The 25062-nt window shown below is 38.1% G+C and overlaps 1 protein-coding gene across 1 annotated transcript in view; it reads right to left on the bottom strand.

Moving 5' to 3' along the window:
- Window positions 1-376: 376 nt before the first annotated feature.
- Window positions 377-25062, bottom strand: part of SIM1 (SIM bHLH transcription factor 1) — a 47801-nt gene continuing 23115 nt past the window's right edge. Inside the window, exons 9-11 of the mRNA XM_067294804.1 lie at window positions 12410-12575; window positions 4681-5086; window positions 377-1107 (exon numbers count right to left, since the gene is read on the bottom strand). Coding sequence (XP_067150905.1) covers window positions 377-1107; window positions 4681-5086; window positions 12410-12575 — 1303 coding nt within the window. The remainder of the gene's footprint in view (window positions 1108-4680; window positions 5087-12409; window positions 12576-25062) is intronic.

Here is a 25062-nt window from a genome sequence, read left to right as displayed (position 1 = left end):
CCTGTGGGGTGCATGCAGTTCAGGAGGTCTGCCCTTGGCAGCATTTACAAACAACCACCTCTTACACAATGTGCATAAATTGCTCTGCTAGCCTGCCCCAGGTGCTCCCCACTTAGACCTCTTCCATTCCTTCCACCTAGCATGGCACCAAGTTTCAGATTAGCTCCATTCACTACAACCCTGCATGCGAGCGCATTTTCATTTTTTTTAAAGTAATGTGTGTTAACTAATTTATCCCCCAAAACCTTAGGTTATTCTCTCTAGTGCACTGTGGTATATCAAATGCTGGTAACAACAAGGGCATGAAAACATAGAATATCTTCCAATTACGTCTCAAAGATTATTTTTTAACGCGCAAAAGTTTTTAGAAAAAGTGTCAGCTTCCATTGGTTATTATAACAGATGTCCCCTTGTGTCCTTGTGCTGGATCTTGCTGCATCCTTAAGTGAGAAGTTACATCAAAGTGTGATCCATTACATCCTAGCGAATAGTTTCTAATGGTTTCAGTGTCATATAGATGCTCCAGCGCATATCCAGTTAATGTATAAGCATGCTTATCAAAGTACTGCCTATGGGAGCTGTAATAATTTGGAGAAGCTGCTGGGTGGTCCCCTGGGGTTTGATGAGGGGACATGTCTGAATGCATGTAGTCTTTAGCTAGTACCAAACTAGATTTTGATATTCGGTCAGAATTGGGGCTGTTTATCCTAGATAGCACTGTGGGGCTGTTGTCATAGTCATTCTCATGTGGGCTCATAATCTTTCCATCTCGTTGCTGGATGTGTTCACAGGGGGGAGTGTTGGCCACTGTAGGGACACGGCAGATGTCCCCTGCCAACTGCTGCTGAGGGTAGTTTGCAAAACAGATAGTGTGCTTTTTCCCTGTGCCATTAATGGAGACCAGCAGATCAGGGGTCGTTTTCCGTAGCTGTAGTCTGTTTTCTTCCTCTTTAATCATTTGTTGGGTGGCTCTTATTAGAGTTTCAATTTTGCTGGGTTCGTGTGGACTACTCTGATACTGCTCAGTGCGGTATCGGTCGCCTGATTCACTGGCAGAGCCAGGATCAGGAGAACTAACAACACTGTCCTCATCCCAGTGTCCTCTCCCTAGGAAAGAGAGAAAGGGAACAAGCATTGAAGTTGAAGGAGGCACATAATCTTAAAGAACAAGTACTCTGAACCTTATTTTACAGACAGAAAACCAAGACAGAGGCAAGTGATTGGTAACAAAGTCACCAAAAATGACCATGGGGTCTACACCCCTTGCTTTTTGGAGACAGCCTCTAGTTTCCAGTGTCATTCTGCACATGAAACCCGTAACAAACAGTTTATAATACACAAGCAAGAGATCTAAGCACCTAAACACAGACATCCGGTGCCATTTGAGACACTAGGGCAAGCAAGGTGTCTGCACAGGCCCAGCATGTATGGCACAAACTCTACAGGAGCTCTGTGTCTTCTTGAGAAGCTAGAGACCAGGCAGGACACCCTAGGGCAAGTCAAATTGCATTTGACACTCATATTTCTGCCCTGGCTCCGATTTAAAATGTCTCACTACCCCTCTGCATCAACAAAGTCTGAGTGAATTGAGAAGATGGTGAAAACAAAGATCTCAAAGAATTACAAGCGCGCATCATTCCAGTATGTCTTCTTAGCCCCTTCCAAGATCTAAAATGTAGAGAAAGCATGGCGAAATAGTTTGCGGCCCCATAGTGGCATTATGCAGGCTATATGACTTTAATCAAACAGAAGCCATGAAGCAGTTACACTTCATTAGACACGTAAGAACCCATAAGAACCTTGCATTTAGACAGGGTTACTGAAAAAATATGATATCATTTCCCAATGCATAAATATTTGCTGTATAAAACTTTTAGAATGGGAAAATGTAACCAGTCTTACCTCTCTTTAAATAATAAAGCCCATAGACATATCAGAGAAGGTGTTCAGCTTGCATGTAGCTGAAAGAACAGAATCAGACCTGTCAATCCTTGCTAGGAAGAAGGTGAGTGACCCCCACACCTGAAGCGCCAGCTAAGGAGACACTTAATAAAAAGCTTTGATAAAGGATTTGCTAAGATACGTGCCCACAGGAGGGACATGTTGGACTTGCACAAACTAGTTAATGATGCTTTGCACATACAAAGTCCGTTATAGAAGCGAGGCCTGCAGGATAAGTCTGCTCAAAGGAAAAACATTTTCAGATTAGCATGGGTTCCTCTTCCTGCTCTGTACTGGAGTAGCTGTTCGAGCGGCAGACTACTACCACTGTGTTGCTGAGTTCATGACAAAATCAGTAATGGGCTTTTATAATGAAACATATCTTCCCCTTTGTAGGCTGAGGTACCACACTGTGGAGTGTCTCGCAAGCGCAAATTTATCCTTCACACCAAAGACCTTGGCCTAGAGTTTGAAAGGAAGCTCTAAGGGCCAGAGTGCAATAGGTGCAGCACATGGTATGTCACATATACCATGACACACTGCAGAGCGGGTCAGCATCAGACTCCAGACCATAGGCTGTTTGTCTCACTGCACAGCTCCCACAAACAAGCAATATAGACAGCGCTCCAGACTCCCTGAAGGTGACCAGAAATGCATGGGCTCCCATGAGATACACAGGGCCTCCCATAATCTTCAATTAGTTCTCATTATCGTAAGGTGACTAGAAGCCAGAACTACCAAAGGATATCTTAGAAGAACAGAAAAGGAGAAAAAGAAGCTGCCCAAAGAAGCTGCTCTGGCAGCAAAGTTCGCATACTATTGTCAAAAATCGTTTCATCTGTGAAAGGCCAAGGTTTGAAATTAGTACATTTGTACATTTTCAAGGGGAACTGAGATGTTCCTCTCCTGAGTAGAGACTGACACGTCAAGTTTTGCCCCCAAAGCTACATGCAGACTGAAGGCCCAATGAAACAACGTGATACTTGTGATACAATAAAGAGTATAACTGCAGCACCTGGAATAACAGACAAACAAAAGAACAAACTAAAATCAAATTATATTATCAGTTTGGAATGATTACCCTGATAAAAGTATGGAATAAATATTTAACACTACTACATTTGTTTCTTAATATAATATTTCTATATTACTGTCTTACTATGTTTAGCAGGAATTATCACACATATAACTTAATGCCTGCAAAGTTATCATACTCTGCTCAATTCTGTTTCGGGGAGAAAAAGCTAGAGAAACACAAGTATGACAGAAGTAAAGAACAGACACAAGGAAGGACGGTGTGTTTTAACAAGAAAAGTGGAGAACAGCACTGATCAACAAAATTAAGGGCTTCTCTTTCCTTTCCTCACTTTTTCTCCAAGTGTATTTCCTAGAACTTGCTACTTAGGCACTTTTCTGCTCTCGACACAATTTTCCTTAGATTGGAACTGTTCTTTCTGGCCTCTAAGAGCCTCATTCTACAAGTCAATGGAAGTGTGCTAATTTAAATAGCCCTAGACCATGCACTCTTCTGAGTTCTATAGATACCACCTATGTTTGACAAACACATTTCAATGAAAAACATTTGGATTATTTTATGCAGCATCTATCCTTACAGCCTTAAACGCTGTTTTGGGGTCAATTTCTATCTCTCAGCTCCCAGCCTACCCTTTAAACCCAAGGACCTTTGAGTCTACCCAAACCCAAGATCAGCCTTTCCCTGTGAATTTTCAATCAGCACCAGCCTCTGAAGATGTCCTGTGCAACCTGCCAGACACCAAGCAAGGCTGCAGGCTTGGTGCTGAAAACACTGCAGCTCAAGCTGACTAAAAATTATAGCTGGGGATAAACATCAGAAACCAAAAATAAGTGTTTATTTGAATTGCCAATTTTAAATAAAAATAAATAGCAAATCTTACATGGTCTAGAAATAACCACTGCAGAAAAAAGTCATTTCTTCCCCCCCAAACATGCAACCACCTAAACTAGTCCAAGTTTGTCAGAATATATCTCACCAGATCATTTCTACTAGTTTTCACATGAAACTAGGCAGTCCCTAGTAAATTGTAATAGATAATCTTAAATTTCTTTTGAACTCATTTGAATAAGTACCCAGTCATATGAATATGTATGTGAGCTTTATCTAAACATCTTGAATCTGAAGAAATAAGTTTAATACTTTTCCTTTCAGTCTGGCTGAGACTATTCAGAGAACAAGTTTCTTAATGTTTTTCTGCACATACTCTTCTAGTCCAAGACATGACCAGCAAATACTCCTAATATTCAGAAGATTAAAATAAGAAAATAATTTCTCAAACCCTTTAAAGATTTTTTTTTTAATATCCAGATGGATTTAATTCTAACTGAAATTTTGTGTTACATATATTTATCCAGGCTAGTTTGGTTTTAGGTCAAAGAAAAAACACACTTCTATTAAGTGTGTAATTTTGTTCACATTTTTAAGATCTTCCTTAAGATCTCACCAATCAGATATTCCTACCTTAATCTCACAGATTAAAAAATATAGAACAAGTTACTGTATGGAAACCAGACTGTCAAACTCATCTTGAACTGTAGGTACTCCTCATTTCCATACACACGAACTCTGAGACAAGGCCCTGCAGCGAGAGTCTCTCCCTTTATCTCCCATGCACTTAAGCAGCTGCATCTCTGTGTCATGACTTTGAAACTGCTGCTGTATTTGGGGTGGTGCCACTTCTGCAAATCCGTGTTATCTCTTACCATGAATCCTGTGCACGGACGTTATGTGGGGCATACTGTTTTCATACGCTTCCCTGCTTTCAGGGGATGACTTTGTGAGGGGCAACGCTGAGCGAGAGCCCCACCAGCTCTCCCTTCCGGGCTGCGGCGTGCCCAGGAAGTATCTGCCCGCTTCACACCTGCCCCCTTCACAGGCTTGTGTATGGAAATGCCTGTCTTCGGTCAGCCGGGAGTGGTCGAGCGTGAAGCCGTAGCAGAGCGCGCTGCGGTCCGAGTACTGCCGGTAGGCACAGGAGACATCGTGGTGCTGGGAGCTCGGCCTGTCCGCAGACTCCAGGAGCTGCGGAGAAGCGGTGTCAGTCAGGGGGCTCCCACCCCACTGGCTCTCGTGGTCAGATTCAGATCGCTCAGTGTGAAAGCCAGAATACTGCAAAACAAAAGAAGAAGCAGGGAAATTACTAAGCCTGGGTGAAATCAGCAACTGAAAAGACAGAGGGAGTGTGCATGTGAGGGGGCGTTTTTTGCGAGCGTGCTCACACGTCTTTATCTTCTCATGGGACTCCTAGTCCTCTCATGTATAACACTCTGTAATGAGCTTGCAGATGACAGGACAGACCTCATGAAAGTCTAAAACATCCCATGTCAACCCTTAACAGCCATCTCCTTTATGATGTGTAACACTAGGCTCACCAACATCAATGTTGTAATTCAATATTTTTTAAATATTTCCAGGTTTTTCCTTACTGCTTTGAAAGCTAGTGCTTGTTCAGCAGTGGTGCTCCATTGCTCCTCTGCAAAGTGCTTTTTAGAGGGATTGAAATAACACTCCCAGTACCTTCTCTCATATCAAATTGAAACTGAGTGTGTTTGCAAGTTCTTTTTCTAAAGAAGTTTTCCATATGTTTTTCTCTCTTACCTGGGGTGGTATATTGGAACTTCTTTCCTCCTATTAGTAGGGAAAAGAAAGCTTCCTGTAGGTCCTGGGACTCCCAACACTACTACAGAGTAAAGCTCCAAAGTGATGGCAGGTCAGTAGGAAGCTGAAATCACAGCTCTGTTGCAATGTGGGAAGAAGCAAAATCCAGAGACTATTTGCCAGAAAAGGGGACCACTAGCCAAAGCACTAGGAGTGGGCATTTAGCCTCACTCCGCGCACAGAAGAAGAAAGCTAGTAGGCAGTTGGAAAAGCAGACAGAATAGAAGCATGAGCATTTGTAAAGGTTAAGCTAAATTTCATAAATTTCTAGAAGTTCATAATAAGTGTTTCAGACTTTTGGATAGTTTCTGGGGAAAAAAAGAATGCTTATTAAACCTCCTAGGATTTAGCTATCTCATTTTTTAATCTTTTTATTTATTGGTGCTGTCAAAATTCGTGGAGCATTTTTAAATCAGTTTCACCCATGATTATGGATTGGGGTGAGACCAAAGCTGTACATGCTCACCTCTTCAGTACTGCATATTCGTATCACAAATCAGTGTATTACAACATATAAATTTGGAATTCTCCCATTCTATCACTCACCTTCCAGATGCCCACTCTGCCTTTTCTTTCAATAGGTATTAGGCCTCTCTCCTGCAAACATAAGCTTACCTTCCTTTTCATTTGATTGAGTTGCTATGAAACTCCTCATTATCAGCCAGGATCAAGGTTTTATGCACTTACCAATTGAAAGTACTGACCATATGTTTGACTTACAGAAACTTAAACCATCTGTGCAACAGCAGTAGTGGAACTACTTGTGTTTTGGCATTTAATTGGCTGTTTCTTCAGTATTCCGGTTCATATTTGTGAATACTGTTTGTTGACAAGATAGGTTATTTAAAGAAAAGCAAGAAAGGACAGCGGCTTTGCAGTTTTGAAATTATATTTTGTTAAGTGTTCTCAAAAGAAAACCCACTAGGCAAAAAACCTACAAATAGCTATGGAGGAGACAAGCAAGCTAGTACCACCCAGTTCATCCCAAGGTCTTAGAGATAAAAGGATAAATCTGATTTTAGATGGAGGTAAGATAGTTACAGAGTCACAGAAAAGTTCTTTTAAATGTCATCAGCTCAGTGCAAGTTAACTAGGAACTTTATTCAACCATCATAGTGACCAACTAGAACAAATAACTTCTCTATTATCCCTTCAGAACTAACGTCTCCAAACTATCTAATCACAAAGATATCTTTATAAATGCTGACTAAATTATTGTAAACCTTCTAACAAAAATATATAGACAAAATTAGGGTTTCAACTGAAAAAATTTAGAAATGATCAACAAAGTTTTAACTATTCAATTACATTAAAAAAAGAAAATTCACAAAAGGAGAACTACTTTTGTATCTCCTCTTACTTTTAAAATTATTTTAGCACTATTTTCAGATTTGGTTTTTATAACAAGATTTTTTTAATTTAAAAAGTTACTTAAACTGAAATATAAGATAATATAACATAAATGTCAGTACAAAAAAGTTTAAAGTTACTTTTTTGTATTACAAATAAAACTGATAGTGTGCATTTCTTTCATGAGGCAGACAAATAAAATTCATTTTCAACAATATTTTTCTGAAATTTCAATTTTTTGATCATTTATCATGATAATAAATGTCAAGATTCTTTCAAACTGAAAATTCTAAATTTCATGAGTCTAATAGATATTATTCCACCAGTTCTCTGTCCCTAAGGGTACTTCAAGGTCCAACTTAGTTTCCTTTGAAGGGAACATCTTCATATAACTGAAAAACTGCTCTTTTTTTTTTTTTTTTTTTTGTCTTGGACCTAACCACAAAGAATTCAATTGCATAGGGCCTTCATACACTTTTCTTAAAGAATGGGAGACCATTTCAAAGGTTATGTGTTCATTTGTCAGAAATGCACCATGTAATGTCATATAACCATGTAGTCAAGACCAACAATACTTCATGCATATTCTTTGTACTTGATGTCAATTATGATTATTTGAGATCTGGCCTGTGGCAGCTGCCAGGCCATGCGCAGAATTAAATTAACACAGTGAGTTGCTTGTGGCCCACATTGTCTACTGAGGTTTGATACAACTGCTTATTCTTAGGGAAGAACACAAGCAGGCATAGGCCAAAAATATTCCTAATTCCTTTAAAGCTAATCATATCTCAATTTGGCATCATCAAGCTGCCTCTGCTGCTTCTGTCCTACCACTGCCTCTTCTGGGAACCCGACTCTGACAGGTGGAGGATACAAATATGGGCATGTGCGACATGCTGACGGGGGGAGAAACGAAAGGATGATCAAAGATATTCCTCTGCTGAAATGGGAGTGGAAACCCTATCTCTCAAGTTAGAATTAGGCTCCCATATGTCAAGCGATGAAAGACCACAGGAACAGAATTAGAGTTAATGAAAATTCTAGCCAATTAGAATTAGTGAAAGTATTGGTTTTTTGTAAGCAGCCCAGTCCTGCCTCACCAGAAATGCTTTCCTTTCTGCTAATTTTTGCTGTCTGATTCCTCTCTGGTAAAATTTATTGGGTTTTTTTTTTGGCAAAGTCTAGTTTAATCAGCAGACAGAAGTTAAGACAAGATGAAGAACAACTTCTAGACAGGCAATGCCTGAAATCACTTCAGGTGATTTTGAATCATCTTCCAGCATAAACAGCAACAACAAAGAAATTAAATGATTCTCCAACTCATTCCTGCAAACTGAATTGGCAACTCCAGATACTAGAAATGTCTTCCAAAGTGCTAATTCCATGTACCATTCCGGTGAGAACGGACCAGCAAGATTAGCACTGACACCGAAAGGGGTTATTGATCATCACTGATGCTCCCTTTACTCCAAGAAAAGCTTCGGAAGGGCTGAAGGGGGCAAGGAAACAGGAAAATATCAATTACATGGCTAAGAAAAGCTTGCTTTAAGAGAGGCCATAAAAATGTATTAGGCCAGTAAACAATTGTAATATTTCTCGGGTTATTTTCTTTTACCTGACCTTTCATTCCTACAGGTGTCTCACTGGCCTGAGCACTCATCCTGTCATACACAGCAACATCAGCCTGCTCCACACACAATGCCAGATGTTCAAACAATAGACGTTACAGTTATATAATTTTCTGGCAGCCTTCTCAGGTTTTTATCAATATAAACATTAAATATATAGTGAAACCATCTCAGAATAGAGTCCTCTTTTCCATGAAAAACTTCCACTACATCAGCATTAGCAGCTTTCCCCTTGATTTGTGTCTTAACCATGAGAAAAAACATCACAGATGCGGGTTCATTGTACTAAGAACATATGCATGCTTTTAAATCACTTTTATCTTACTTTTTACTAATGTAATCCTGAAATGTAAAATATGTTCTTTTTGCATTCACTATTATAGGCAGAACAGATGGTGAAAGGCTTAGATTAAAGTAATACAGCATGTCCATTAAAATAACCCCCACTGCTGGTGACTCTTCACCAGATCAGGAGTTATGTTTACTCTTGAATACTTTGGAAGTTGCCAAAGCTTTAGGCTACAGCAAGAAATGATAAACAAAAGAAAGGCTGACTACAATTCAGCCTGGTTCTGGTATCTTTACCCCATTCTTTCAAATAGTGGGTGATACGTCTGAATAGAGGCAGACTGCAGAATTAATACAGATTATTTTTTAAAGTAGCTATAAAATCAATTTATATATTTACCTCCAATATCAGTTGTGTGGTAAATTAGCAATTATTAATATGCGCCTACTAAAGGAGGCTGTTACTTCCAAAAATAAATGCATGCTGAAAACACACCAACCCCCACTCAACAGATATTGAGTATATCCTTGTTTGCATGCATGCATATCATATACATATCTTTATCTAAGAACTAAGATGAGATATGAAGCAATAAAAATTTATCCAGATCTAACCATAAAACATTTCCATTAGAGGAAGACAACAGACAATTTTAAATATTTTCTTTAAACGATCACATTAATGGGAGATTAAACTCCAAAGCAGTTGTTCAGATGATCACAATTAAAATGTTTTTCCAATCTTGTTGCTATTTCCTGTGTACAGAATAAATGAGGTCCAGGTCTAGCTTTTAGGAACACAAAATAAATGAGGTCCAGGGCTAGATTTTGGGAGCCCCTCACAATGACTATTATTATGGGGGAAGATTACAGACATCTTTTAACCAACTCACAATTTCCTTTTTCTACATATCCCTATCAAGTCTTCATCTCTCCCATTTTTTTCACCTCTGCTTTCAACCCTCCACCTCTCTGGTAGGACACCACCAGAAGAAGACTTCAATGTGTTTAGGCAAACCCTAGAGTTGCGCGATGAATTCTGAGTTGATCTCCTCTCCGCTCACCCTTCCAGTGCCTGGGACAGGTTGTGAACCCACAAGCCAACTGCGCTAAAGTCAGTTAGCGTTAATCAGACTCTGACCAGCACCTCCAATTTATTGAACTCAATTTTGATTACAGAGTCTACAAATGCTATATAATAGTATGCCTGCTTTAGCATATGGTTTGAGAAAAAAACATTAATACTGTGTTAGGTGACCAAAACATCCCCCTTTTGCCCTAGTAGCGAACATTCAGCTGAAATTTATTAACTCTGTTTTTCTTACAGTTCACATCTCATGTAGCTATCCTAGGGGCACACAGCTGGCAAGGGAGTGTATTCTCAGTCATCACCCAATAAAGCATATGATTCTCTTTTCTCCTCAAGAGTGAAGAAGCAAAGTAAATGCTAAGAGGAAAAGAAAAAAAAAAAAGGAAGAAAGTGCATAAATTTAAAATCTCCTAGGTGCCCTTAAATTTGAGAAATGCCTCTGCCCACTGCCATTATTTTGCTAATAAACCTCCTGCTTCCTTCCCCCACCAAAACCCAACCTTGTTTGTAAGCCAAAACCCATACCCTCACTTTCCAACCGTGGCTTTTGAGTCAAATAATTCTCCACAACTGACTGGCAAATTATGTGGGCTGGAGGCTGAGGGACACAGGCAATACCACCTGCTGTATTTTCTTTACAACAGCTTTTCTTAGTCTTTCAACAGCTTATTCAGTGGTTGAGAAGGATGAGAGGGATGCAAAGCCAAGCTGCCAGCGTTGCTTGTGGTGATGTGCTACAATGAACGGTATGGCCATTTTTCAAGAGATTGGCAACTAGCACTGCTGCTTCTTTATGAAAGACGAAATCTGTGACTTTACTACCAGGCAGCTGGTAATGAGGATGCAAAATGAAACTAGAGACTAAACAGCCAAAGCTTTCAGACAACAACCCCTGATAAACCAACAGCCTCCACACCACACTCTTGTAAAGGTGCTAGTTCAAGAGTTTTTCTGGTGGCAGAGAGAATAAAGTGACACAGATGAAAGTCACAATTTCAGAAGGTGAATGATATGGGTGGATAACAAGTCTTCAAGTGAGATTGTTCTGCTAGTTAATGAGGACTTTTAAATGGGAAATAAATGGTAGTTTCAAAAACTCAAGGACAGTTAAATACAGTATAAACACAATTTAGAATTAAGCATTGGTATCTTTCTTAATTCTTTAAAGTGGTTTTATTACAATTGTTTGCTGTGGAACATTCAAGAGGAAAGGCTATTTTTTAACAGCCCACAGAAATGTGTGTGAATAAATGATTAAACAACAGTAACCATAACAATCTCTGGCAAAATTAGATGCTTCAAATTAAGAATCTGAGTTCATCTAGGTGCTCAGTTAAATAGTCTCACTACTAAAAGCAGATGTCATTTAACAGAGATTTTTATCCTTGGTGCTTTTGGGGGGAAAAACAAAAAAACAAGGAAATAATTTAGGCACTTTAGTATGAGCTCACATTCCACACTTTAAGAAGTCAGTTTAGGACATATTACGCCTGCAGAGAAACTCTAGTCATTAAGGTCATTATGGGCCAAATACTGACTTGCCCTCTTTAAAAATATTTTGCTCTTCAGTGTTACATCATGAAGGCATACATTTATGTCCACTATGTTGTGGAATCGCTCCACTGAGCTATGCCTCTGAGGTTTGTATCATTATTTAGTAAACACAATGATTAGTAACAAACCCGATTTCTTTGAGCAAAACTGTCAACAGTGTAAGTATGCAAATGCTGTGGCATCGTCCGCAGAAATCAGCTGTCTAAACAAATTACATAAGCTCCAGTTCAGAGACCCAATCAAGTCTGGTTCATTCTACAAGCAGGGACATGTTTGTAAAATATTAGGCATAAATATGAAATCTGAGAAATTAAAGTCTACTAATATCAATGGCCACCTACTAGTGCTTTCTGCCATTCAAAGCTTTGTACATGGAAGAGCTTTCTTGTTCTCATTCAGCAAGCTAACTTGTCCTTTTCCTCCTCAAAATTCACTTCTTGTGACTAACATTTCAATATTAATCTGCTGTCAAACACTTGGCAACTTTCTGGATAAGACAAACTTATTAAAGAGTAAGGAAAAACAAGAATTTTTCTCAAATGGCAAAACTCACAGTCCTCTCAAACCAAGTAAGTATTTCAAAATGAACATTTTTACTTGTCCTTCTGTCGGCTCCTCATTAACTCGGAGCCCTGTGCTGTTATTGTTGTTGATGATGATTTATTATGCATGCTGAAACATAAACATTTCCAACTTTTTAGAAACAGTTTAAAGAAACATATTCATGTCTCAAGATCTTATAACCTGTCATCCTCTTTCCCTTTAAATAACATGTTCTTTGGCCCATTCTAATTACTTGGTTAAAGTATCAGTCAAAATCAAGATATTCAAAAAGACTGAATTTTATTTTTCAAAGACAGCTACCTGTGGGTATGGTGATGTCCTTGATTTTGACTTTGTGCTCGAGAGGCGAGATTTGCTTCCCTTTCTATTATCCATTATGGTCAGAGTTGAATTTGCATATGAGAATGCCGGCTTGGTAGCTGTGACCTGATCCAAGGAGAGCTGTAGTCCTTTATATTCAGTATCCCTATATAAAAGGCAAAAGTGAAAAACAAACTCACTTCATATCTTAATGCGAAACATACCTTCCTTCTTAGTGGGAGGTGCAAACAAAAGATATTTTAAGGAAAAAGGATAAAAACATCCAGAGCAAGCCAGTACATCACTCTAACACTTTTAAGTAGCATAGCTTACTAAAAAATAGCACTGTTTTTATACTGAAAATATGATCACTTTTTGCATCCGTTATCATCCTGAGCTACTTTCTTCAGTAACAAAAACAATGGGATGGGAATTTCTGGGAAATAGAATACAGTTCTGCATTGTTCGCACAGCTAAGCAGTAAATAGGATACTTTTTCCTGATAACTCTTTACCTGCACAGTTACAAACTTACCGTGTGTGTGTGTGTGTGTGTGTGTGTGTGTGTAAAACAGCCCATATGTACAGATGTCTGAATAAATTGAAAAAAAATATTTTTTTATGGAAAGCACTTAATTTTTAAGATTATATTATTCATTATTTGCAAGTTGTTCAGGAAACTGGTGGCAAATTTGTGAATCTTTCTTTATCCTTCTATGAGTCATGTGAGCCTTTATTCTTCTACTGGAAGAGCCTTTTATATTGAAAGACCTTTCCAGTGAGAGAAAACAAATAAATAAAAATCCTGTAATTTAAATGGTCAATCACACACTCACAAAATACCTAGGAGGAGCTAGGAATAGCAACAGTTCATAAAGATCAGTGTTACTTTCTTCCAACTTTCTAATAAATACATAAAAGTAAGAAAAACTGGCATTATTCACAATGTCTTACTAACCGAAACAAGGGCATATGCATTGGCCTGCACCCTTCTGCACACATCTGCATGTCTGCTGATGTCCAGGGGAGTAAGAAATGAGCGCTGCAGCTTTCATGTACTCATACGGAACCTATTCTGACAATGATTTATCAAAAGAGAGCAAAGCTAGAGTTTCACCCTGACCTACCTACCTGGAAGAAAGGGAGAAGGATTCGTGGCTTTTCTCTTCCTTTGTGTTAATCAACAGAAATGTAGGAGAGCAAGGGAACAAAAATGCTTCACTGATGCATGTATGCGGTCAAAGAGGCAATGTATTCATTCACACATTACCCCACTCTGTCTACATCTAAAGATTCATTCTAGTCCTTAGTGAACTATATTAATAATAAATTGTTTAGCCAGCTCTAGCAATGATATCTTGCTCTATAATCACATGTGTATTGATGTAAGTCATGTCAGTCTAACAATTTTTTTAGAAAGGAACTGCACCACAATCTAAGCATATCGCAGCTTAGTACACTAAAACTCTTTCAGACAAATACCATGGCCAAAAGAATAACTTGATAAATGACTGAAACAAAATGAAATAGGATGAATCTTTGGACAGCTACATAGATAAACCTGCAGAATAGACAAATCAATTTATGCCAATTCTACACTAAAATTTGTTTGTACCTGATAAGCAACAAATCTGTTGGGAGAACAGATTCCTTCTTAAAGGCTTAGTTTTTTAGGCAATGCAGACAATGTATATATATATATTCATGTATATATAACACACGGAAATGAGTCACTGTCATTAGAACTGTGCTGACTACACTGCTTCCAGGCTATAGTGGATAGAGATTTGCTAAATATAATTAATGGCTGTAATACAAAATTACTTCTTAACAAAGTTGTTTCTTCAAATTTGGCTTGTATAGAAATGGGCCTCTGCTATAGTATTTGCATTTCAAATACCCTGCCTGCAGTAAAAGCATCTGAATATGGGTATTCGGCTTGGCTTGTTTGACAGATAAGGCTCATCTATGCATTTTGAAACCATTAATCTTTCAAGTGCTTACCCTTAGGGTTTTCATCCAGACCCCCCCTTCACTTGACAAGCAAAGCATTGAGTGCTTTGGAGCACAACTGAGTGCTACCAAATTATCATTATGTAATACAAAACATCAAAAGCAAAAAATGTCAATTAGTTTTTATGTTTAACTACTAAAGTAACATGAAGTATTATCAATAGTCCTGAAAACAGTATGGCTCTCATCCTGAGTTACACATCCCCCATGAAAACTTGATTATAAGTAGAATTAACACAGAGCCAAAACTAAGCAGATAGATGCTCACAACCTCATAGACATGAGCAGATTTTGTTTTTTGTTTATATGTTTTTATCCTACTGACTCTTTTGCCTCCCTTTCTGCTGGACAACCCATAGTATTGCATCCCTGCCATTACCTACCTATCTCAGGTGCATGCCATCCTGTAACAGGCTGCTGCTTTCTCATGTTAGTGAAAGAATTTTTAAAAATTGGAAGAAATGCCATCTCAATATTCAGACCACAATCTAATACTTCAACACCATTTGTCCACTGTTAATACCTTTTTAAGGGCTAGGCATTCAAGTTTTGTAGACTATGCTGTACATGGCTTCTAAGCTATGGGAATTTAAAGTTAAGGTTACAGATAATTTAATTTAATTTAAGATTAGGGTTAAGGGAATTGCTGTTAGGTGTTACCTTTTCAAATCCTTGCTATCACTAGGAGTTGCCTTCCCAGAATACCATGCATTAGAATAAACACTAAAAGCTGGTATTTTCAGCTAGTTGCTTAAACAGTAACATCATTAAATAAAGGATAAAAAGAAAACAAATTGAATTTCTTGCTGCTGAATGCAAAGTTTTATCTAAGAAAAAAAAACACATCTGTAGTCTCCTTTCAAATGAAACACCTGGACTTTTTTGCATCACTGAGACATGATTCAATACCATCACAACCCTATCCTAGCACGGCTGCCCCTCAGAAGAGCCAAGATAGATACCAGAACACCACTAGTAACAGGCCAAGACAAATACCAGAAGTATTTTAAAAAAAAAAAAGAAAGAAAAGAAAACATGGAGGAAGGGTCCTGTGGTCTCGGTGTCAGCTGCAGAAGATATTCCATCCAGAAATGAAATCGTTTGAGTATATCCATATGTATGGTGAGGCAGAGGACTAGAGGAACCAGGGCTCCTAGTGGTACACAAACTACAGATGGAAATTCTGTCAACTTCCTGGAGGAATTTATGGAGCTTCCGCCAACCATGGTGCTGTAATCTCCCGATTCCTGTTCTCAGACACCTGAGTCTTCTATTATACAGCCTCAGTGATACAGTAGTACTGGATCTCATATTCTACATGTAATTCAAACAAAGGTGATGGATACAAGCCCCTTCCATCAAGGTCCTCACCTTCAGGATCCCACAGGGATCCATGTAATCTACATCTATCTACATGAGACTGCTGAGAGAGAGAGTGATATGGCATGTGTTCAATTGCTAACAGTATGTTGCTGACAGTCTACTATTTATCTCATTTTCTGATGCAACTATCATCACTATAAAACATCAGAATAACTACAGGAAATTAGCTCTTAAATGAAGAACAGATGGATCAAACTGAATCCAGACAAGACCAAAGTGATGCTTCTTTGCAAAGGGAAACACATTGAAGACCTCCACCTTTTTATGATGGGAAACAGCCATTCTTTCCTCAGTTGCATGGAAATTCAAGGTCCTCTTTGACTCCTCAAAAAACCTGGATGCATATGCTTTTGGTAGCATATGCTTCCAAATACATATTATTTCTCTTCTAGCTTGTCCCTTCCTCCCAGACGAGAATATGGCCAGTATGGTCAATGTATCAGTCACCTACAGACTGGATTACCCTATTTCATTGTAAGTGAAAGGAAACAAGAAGATGAAGCACAAACTCTAATTGCTACAAAATGCTGTTTCCCATTTTCTTCTCAGATCTAACTCCTGGAAGCATTTCTACCCCATGCCCTGTTTCTGGCTCTTCCAGTGCCCATTATAAACACAAAATATAGAATGTGAAACACAGTGGCCACAGTTTGCCTAATGACATTTTCAGGAAGAGATAAAGGTTGATTAACAGGTAGACCAGGAAAAAAACAGTGAAGGAGCCTCAGAATACCACAAATTTTGTATTTTCAACAAACAACAGAAGCATGCACAAACATAGCAATTGAGCCTGTGGAAAGACCTCACCAAGAAACAGAGAAAATGACAGAGATTTTATACAGCCTTGTTGGAAGAAAAAAGATGAGGAGAGAGTGAGTCATTAGTACTAGAAATAATGTTGGGGACACTGGAATAAGTGACAGATGTTCTTGACACACAGTATGGCCCAAACAAACTAAAACTGTAGAGATGTGCTGGGCTTTTTATAGTTGTGTTTCTTGGAGTGATGGGGGGCTGTTTGGGATTACTTTAATCAAAATCTAGAAACTAAAGCAAGAACATTACAGAGCTAATGGCACAAATAGTTTTGAAGATATTAAAATTCCCTGTTTAGAGATGGTATTGGCCATGGAACAGAAGAGAACTTAAGTTCTGAAAAATGCTTTCAAATAGCAAGAGCGGCTGAACAGGATGTATCCAGTGGAAGGAGTAAAATAATGATATCCATTAGTGAAGAATAAATATCCAGATTCAACCAAAAAAGCCTAAGGAGGAGGACAGACAGACTCAAGAATAGTTATTCTTGTATATGTATGATCATAAGCAGCATAAGCAGCAACCTTCAATGAAAAAGAAAAAAAATGCTCAGCTCATGGAAAACTCTGCAAAAGGCCTAAGGAAAAGCTCCTTTTCACCTCTTAATGCCACAACATGCCAGAAGGAAGAATAAGCCACATATGCAGTGACTGAGTGACAGATACCCAATGAAGAGACAGATATTTATAGTGTATCTTGTTGCATCAAAAAACACTAAATTTAGACACCTTAAAGAAGACTCACAGAAATTCAATTTTCATACATGGAGTTATGGCATTAGATTAGTAATGTATTTCAGTTCAGTCTTTCCAGCAGCAATCAAAACACCAATATATGATGGGAAACAGAACTTACTCTTATTCTCAAATCTCTCTCAATTGATAGTTTGAACAATATGTAATGATCATATTTTCACTGGAAATCATAGCAAATAAAAGATAAAAAGGCATCAAATGGATGTCTAATGCTGACAAACACTGGATAACCTATACCTATATCATTCATTACACATATTAAGGTAATTATTAATGTAGTACAAGCTGAATGTAAAAGCTTTAGGTCATCTAAATGCAACAAGTTCCTACATCTTAAGTACAATCATTCACACAACTAACGAAAATTAGAAAGCATTGCTCCATACAAAAGAAAGCAAGGTGTAATTTTAATTGGTTGCACTATTATTTCTATTGAACTCGTAATATATATTCATCATTTCCTCTAGTTATACATGAAAAATTTTTGAAAAGAGAATTCTTAATGCTTTCTGCCTTTATTTTGGTTAATGATCAAAAAATTATTTTGATCAGATTTTCTGACTGTCTACACAGACTAATGAACAGAAATCATGAGATTAAACTGAAAGTGTTACTGTCATTAATGTTCAGTCTATTTCACTGAGTTCCTGCAATTAGTTAAAAACAGCCATGAAGGTGGTAAAAGTCTGGCACTTCCTCATGCATGTCTGACCACAATACTGCAATATATCATTCCTCTACTTTTAAACAATGCCTGCAACTTTTAACATTTTCACACTCCAGCTCATGCAATGTTAACAGAGCTCCATTCAGCAGATGAACGAAAAGAGAACAGATTCTGGCTGTTTGTCATCTTCATGACTTTCTAAATCAGCAGATGGTACAACAAAACAGACAGTTTCCTCATCTGCTGTGTCCTCTGTTCATGTACAATGTGTCTCAGAAATGTTTACAGAGGCCTCGGTCTGCTCACGAGACTTGTCAGGAGGAGTGTACGCAATCCCCTTAGCATCTTCCAGAACTGGTCACAACGAGGAGGTTTCCCTTAGCTTGTACAAGAAGCTAAATGTCAGGACACTAGCTTGAAGTGAAAAAAAAATGTTAAACCTCACTGCTTGTTATGAAACTGCACTGACGTCCAGTTGTGTGACCTCAGAGATACTCTGTCTCAGTTTTTCCATCAGTAATTGGGATGATGATAGTGATCCTCTTTCTGAAAATTTCTTGATTGAAAAGTCCCATATAGCCTGACCTACTACTCACGAAAGTAATTGGAAAGACTCTCCAGAAAGTATTTGTTTATCCTTAACACTCTTAATGTTAACCAATGCATCTATTTGGAGAACTATGAGATCTGTATATTGGATCCCTTCATTGAGTTCTGGGCACCTATTTATCCCCATAAATAGCATAAGCAATAGTAGCTGTTTACATCTTGTTGAGTCAAAGTTTATGACTCCTCCGACTATGAGATTCACATACATGGTATCATGTTTCTGTATTTGCTTTTAAAAACAGAGCAATCCAAACCAGAAAGCTTAATTAAATCATTTGATACATTCAGGAAAATTGAAGCATGAAGTTTCCTATACAGACCATTTACCATAGATGCCTGAGGAGATTTTCTAACAGCTACTGTCGGAGAGATTTTATATATTCCCTGATTGGCTTCTTGTCTGAGAGTGCAGTCATTTAACTGTCAGTTGGAGTTAAATAAAACATTCTGGCTTCTAGATAATCATGGTGCAGCAGAGTTTTCAGCAGTCTGAAGGTACAGTCTGTCATTCCCAACCACATGTCTAACCATCTCTGGGGTCCTGTGGTTCCCTGTATTTACCTTTACTGTATTTACTAGATTCGCTTGACTAAAATGTGCTCTAGGGATTTATTATTCTTTGTAAATAAAATGCCTAAGATATCCTAGGCTAATTATATATATAAAGATAATGATCATCTTTAGTTACATATAACACTGAGAAAAATGCTTTAAATAAACTAAATAAAATATGATGACCTGAGTTTAATTCTATAACATGCATTTATACAGAGAACACTTTATTCCAAATGTAAGGTGCCTAGAAAGACAACTGGCTAGAAGTCATGTCTGGTACAAATTCAGTGACTCAAGCTAAATGGAGCAATGTATTTGACAGCAGTTTACAAAGGTTTATGTATATTAGAATATGTCTGAAAAAGAAGAAATTTGGATTAGAGAGGTATAGCCTGAAACGCCTTTTTTAAAAGTATCCAAAGTATTCTAACATGTATTTGGATGGCCACCATAAGAAAGAAGCCTAGTGCAATGTTTTATCTGAGGGCAAGTTTAACCTTGCAGAACTCCATGGCTCAAGTCCACACTGCTACCTTTGATTAAACCACTGTATTGATTTCTTTGTAATCATTTTGGGTTTTTCACTACTTTAAATTTGTATATATATTCACAATAAAATTTCTGAATAAACTAAAGGCTCATTAAAGGAGACTTTTAAAAGTCTAATTTTTTTCTTCCTTAAAACTACTCCTTTTCAACCATTCCGTCAAATACAATCTCACTTCAGTGTACCTGCATATATATGTACACAGTACTCCTTTTAGAATTAATGTTGCACAAACATAAGTTTTCACATATTCACATAAGACTATTCCCATTTCACAGAAAACCAGGCTGACAACAGTGCAACAGACTACTGTTATACTGCGTAGACTTTTCTATCTCATTCTTCTTACATTGTCATATGTTAAAAAATAATACCTTGAATACTACAGACACCTTTAAGACACTGACCTAGTAGCCTGGTGATTTGGATTCAGTTCTCAACTCTCCCGCAGATTATTGTCACACTGGGCAAATCATATATCATGGGATTTTTGAAAGCACTCAGGCCTTGCCTGAGCTTACCCTCAAGGCAGCCAATGGGACTTTAGTTTGTGTAGGGTCAAATTTAACTCAGCACTGATCACTTCTCAGAATCCCTACCTTAATCTATCTGAATTTCAGCTCTAAAAAATGAGGATAACAACATTTTCTCATAGGAACACTTCTTTCATGGAGCATCTTTGCCCATCTCACCTATTAAACTTAAGCTTTTTCTAAAAAGGGATGGTCTCTCACTGTCAATGCATATGGTAGCTAATGTTGCTAAACTGTATCTCAGCTGCAGCCTCTAGCTACACCTCTGCCATAAATAACAAGAAATAGATTTCCGGAGACCGGTTGTCATGTCACTATTGATGCAAAGCATGTTTTGTATTATTTCAGAATCTTCATGTATTAAACCTAAATGTTTTTAAATATGTCCTATACCATTTATCCTTGATTAAACCTGTTGTAGATGGTTAATCATTAATGATTTCTTTACAGTTGCTGTGCAAACAGTTCATTCATGCCTATGACATATCAAATTTCACAGATGTGTTCTTTAATTGGATTCATTTATTTCTAATCTGCTTAAGCCTTCACTACTGTAATGCTTGACTAACACTACATTAAACTCACTTATTTAAACTGCTAAAATAAATTTGAGAAGTATTCTATGAATAAAAATACTTGATTGAATACATGTAATACCACTGTTATTGTATACCTAACCACGCAGAAATTATTAGAAGTAACACACTAGATAGGTATATATTATGCTTGGACAAAAAGATTTAAGAGCAGTTGCTTCTGACTTTTTGGCAGAGATTATCAATAACAGATTCCTAAATCCTAAAGATTCCCACTGCACATTCAGGTATGCAATAAGGAGCACCAAAAGGAACTCCCTATAATTTCCATGAAAGATGTTAGGTGTTTTTACTTTAAAATCCAGGCATTCCTTTAAGGATGAGACCCTCATACCAGCTCTGTCCTTTCATTGCAAGTAAAAGGGCTGAAATGGCCAAGCAGGTTTAAAGAGGGTTTGATTATTTTATCTTTTTTATGTAGGTAACAGCAACTGGAAACATGGCACAAACTGGATAGTGGTCACAGTTCTGGGTCTTTAGGAGCTACAAAAGACAATTATGTAGCTATGAACTTTGATTTATTAGCGGCACATACGACACTCTCCTCCATGGTACTTAAGTATGATCTTTAAAAACTAATTTCAGTTTCCTGTTTCCACTAGTTAGCATCTTTAAACTCCATTTTGGTGAAGAACCCTCTAATTTATGTTTCATGTTTACCACTGAGAAATTTCACAAAAGAAGGATGCACCACATTGCAGAGAGGTCACTGATTACACAGACTGGCCTGTGTGCAAGAAAGTGCACATCATCATGCCCATGTACTAACCACTCCTACACTGAAATCTCAGATATTGTATGCTCTTATCACCCCATCTGGAAACCTGAAGAAGCTCAGAGTGGGACAGCAAGGGTGGTGGGCTTGGAAGAGCTTCTCTATGAGGAAGAGGTAAGTAGACTCATTAGGCTGAAAAAGAAATGACTAGGGGAACAAAATACGATCTGTAAATTATGAGTGGCACAGTGAAAGTGAGCAGGAAACAATTGTTTACCTGTTTCTTCTAACAGAAGTATGGGCTATTAAAAAAACTAAAAGGTCTTAGGTTCATAACAAACAAAAGGAAGCCTTTCTTACCATATTTACTTAAGCTACTCCTTGCTAAAAGCATGCGTGGTTTCAAAAAGTAAGCAGATAAATTCATGGAGAAGAAAAACAATGAACATTTCCAGCTAATGAATTCAAAGATCTCACCTATGTCTAGGAAGTCCTTTGAACTTCTTGAAGACTAGGATAATGTACTGGGGAAGCTTTATTGCATATTGTTCTATTTTTAAACTCTTTCCAAAGTATTTGCTATGGTCACTATCCGTGTGTGTCTGATCCCGTGTGGCTATTCTTATGTTACGCTGTACACCACAGTAGTTTAGCAATTTCATGCTTGAGTTCCTTTAAAACAGTGCAGTGAATAGTGGTCCTGACAATCTGTTGTTATTAATTTCAACAACTTGTAAAAGTTACATTACTGATATTTTAGATTTGATCATATCCTCCATGTACTCCATAATTAAAGGTTTTGTTGTGAGAACCTAAGATCCTAAGGTGAAAACTTACTTAAAAAAAATTAGCTAGCTTTTCTGTGATGATTTTGTCTTCTTTGAGAAGGATTATATCTTGCAGTTGACCCTACAGACTTTCTGGTAAACTACCTGATCTGAGAATAGTTTTTCTGAGAGAAATGGTGTTCTTGAAAAATGGTTTATTATTAGTTCTATTAGTTCCTCCTTGAAAAATTTCCTTTATTCCAAGTTTCCTTAATTTCTAGTGACTCTAAATTTCTCTTCCCAGTTGTATTTTCTGATCTACAGAGACTTCTCTTTTCTGTCTTCCAACTAACTGCTTGAATTTTGCTTCTAGAATCTCACTCCCGTCCATCTTTATGTCTGTGTATGTGCACCACAGGCACCAGTTCCTTTCCAGCATTCTCCAAGAGACTGCCTAGACACCATGTGAAGCCCACACCTTTAATATCCAGCAGTTAAAGTCACCATGTAGTTCTCACAAACCCAGCTATTTGTATGCCTCATGACATATTTCTCCATCATTCTAGCCAGCTTTTTCTAAACAGGTGGACCCCATGGTAAAGAAGCATATTGAGTCCAAGAGGATTCATGACATCCATCTGGTGAAGAGGTCACATTTACAGTAGATTATTTTTGTTTTCATCAGATTAGTCCTTTCTTGTCATAAAACTTTTACCCTCTTCAGTTAAAGCGGGATTTTTCTACAATATCCCTAAAATTTTTTTCAATTAACTTGTCTAGAGTTCCTCAGTTTTAGCCAAGGACAGTACTTTGTCCCTGAGGGTCATTATCTGCCATCTGCTCACAAGGCAAGCAACCATGATATGACACTTAATAAATGCTTTTCTACTGAATATTGTTTTCCTTGATTTTTAGAGGAGGTAAGAAAAGAGGGAGAGGAAAGGGAAGGAAGAAGAACAAAGCCTTGTATGCTTTTTTTGTCACTTGGTGAAAATGGCTTTTGGGTTTTTTGCAAATTAATCTATTCTGGTTTCTCATTTCATTATTTGTACCTGAGTTAGAGTGCCTGCTAGCTTTTCCCCACCCACAGCCAAACCTCTACCTCAGCCTAATCCCATTCCTATGATGGGTGCCCTTGGCTCTAGGGCTCTTTTCACATCACACTCAGGCTCAGTCATCAAGCTTTGATGGACATATAATATATAAAGCGTATATGTTGAAAAAACAGGAGTCATAAATAGCAAGAAAAGTAGATATCATGAGGCTGTAAGATAAAGCACAATACTCCATTTTATTTGATATTTTGATACCCACTGGGCCTCAGCATAACTTAAAGCACCATCCAACACACTATGACAGCTGACCCCACACCTTCTATAAAACACAAAAAAAGAGAATACTTTAATGGTTGGTAATGGTGTTTGACAATACTCCTAACAACAGCTCATAATTAGCACATACACAGTTCCAGAAATGCATGCCTATGATAAACACCAGCTTATGTAAATCTCCAGGGGGATGAATGGTTATAGGTAGTGAAATACTTATTTGGTACATCTAAAGTTTCTCTCCAAGTAAATAAAAATATTTTAATAAAAACATAATAACATCTAGCTACAATCTTCCTGTGCTATATAAATCTATCTTCTGAATAGTACCTTAATCCGCTTGGTCCTTGCTTCAACTAGAACAGGCAGGGACTTTGGCTGGCTTTAGCCAACCTGTTATCACTACTTCATTTGTGCATTTATCAAGGGTTTCTGAATGCCTAGAGATGTCTCTGACCAGACTGCTTGATGTCCCCATAAAAATGGCTACAGCATACATGCAGATCAACTCTACTGCCAACCTACAGTTGTAGCTGGACTAACACTACAGTAATCTCAGCTGAACTAACCATACGCTTGATTTGGGTTTGTGCAATAAGTCCAGTATATCACATGAGGCTCACATTGCTCTTGGGGACCTGGTCTATAGCAGACAGGCAGCAACTCCAGCATGTTGCACCCGTGCAAGCAGTGCTGTACACCTTCTCTCCTATTGCTGCCTTGAATTCACTAGACATCATCATGGAAGCCCTAATAACCTATTTCCATGTGAAGTTACATGTTTGTAGTCACACAGATGTGCAGCTTCCTTTGGACTGAAGCCACATCCCCCCCCTCCCCACCCCCTTCCTGGTTTTCATAGACTAGAAAGCACTAAGGATGCTGGTTATCTTGCAGAAGATAAGACTTTTTCTTTAACTCTCCTACGCCTTGCTTAGGATCGACAAATTGTTTTGGAGAACACTGTTCAGCAGCTTGGCTGCAAAAGGGAGGAGACTATCAGGATCTTTTCCCCTAAATTCAGCCCTCATTTAAGCAAAAAATTCTCCTGGGATATGCCTTGTGAAGCAGCCATTAAAGATTATTATGTTGTTCTGTGTACAGTCTTTGGAAATAGCAAGAGAAAAATAGCATTCAATGCCTTTGGGTGGATTTCTGTTAACCAGGGCCTGAGTCAGAAGCAGGGAGAGTTTTCTGTAGCAGCAGCCTAGGGTACCAGCTGCCAAACATAGCACAGAGATGATAGAAAGCCACAGGCCAACAGGCTACTTGTGAACAGACTGCCTTCAGGGCAGGCTGTGCATGTATGCTTCCTAACCAAAAGCATAGATGCAAGAATGTTGAATACTGGATGATTTTAAAGATCTTGA

Source organism: Apteryx mantelli, chromosome 3 (assembly GCF_036417845.1).
Source record: "Apteryx mantelli isolate bAptMan1 chromosome 3, bAptMan1.hap1, whole genome shotgun sequence".
Taxonomy (NCBI): Eukaryota; Metazoa; Chordata; class Aves; order Apterygiformes; family Apterygidae; genus Apteryx; species Apteryx mantelli.
The sequence above is the reverse complement of the archived record's forward strand: the minus strand, read 5'-3'. Positions and strand labels throughout refer to the sequence as shown.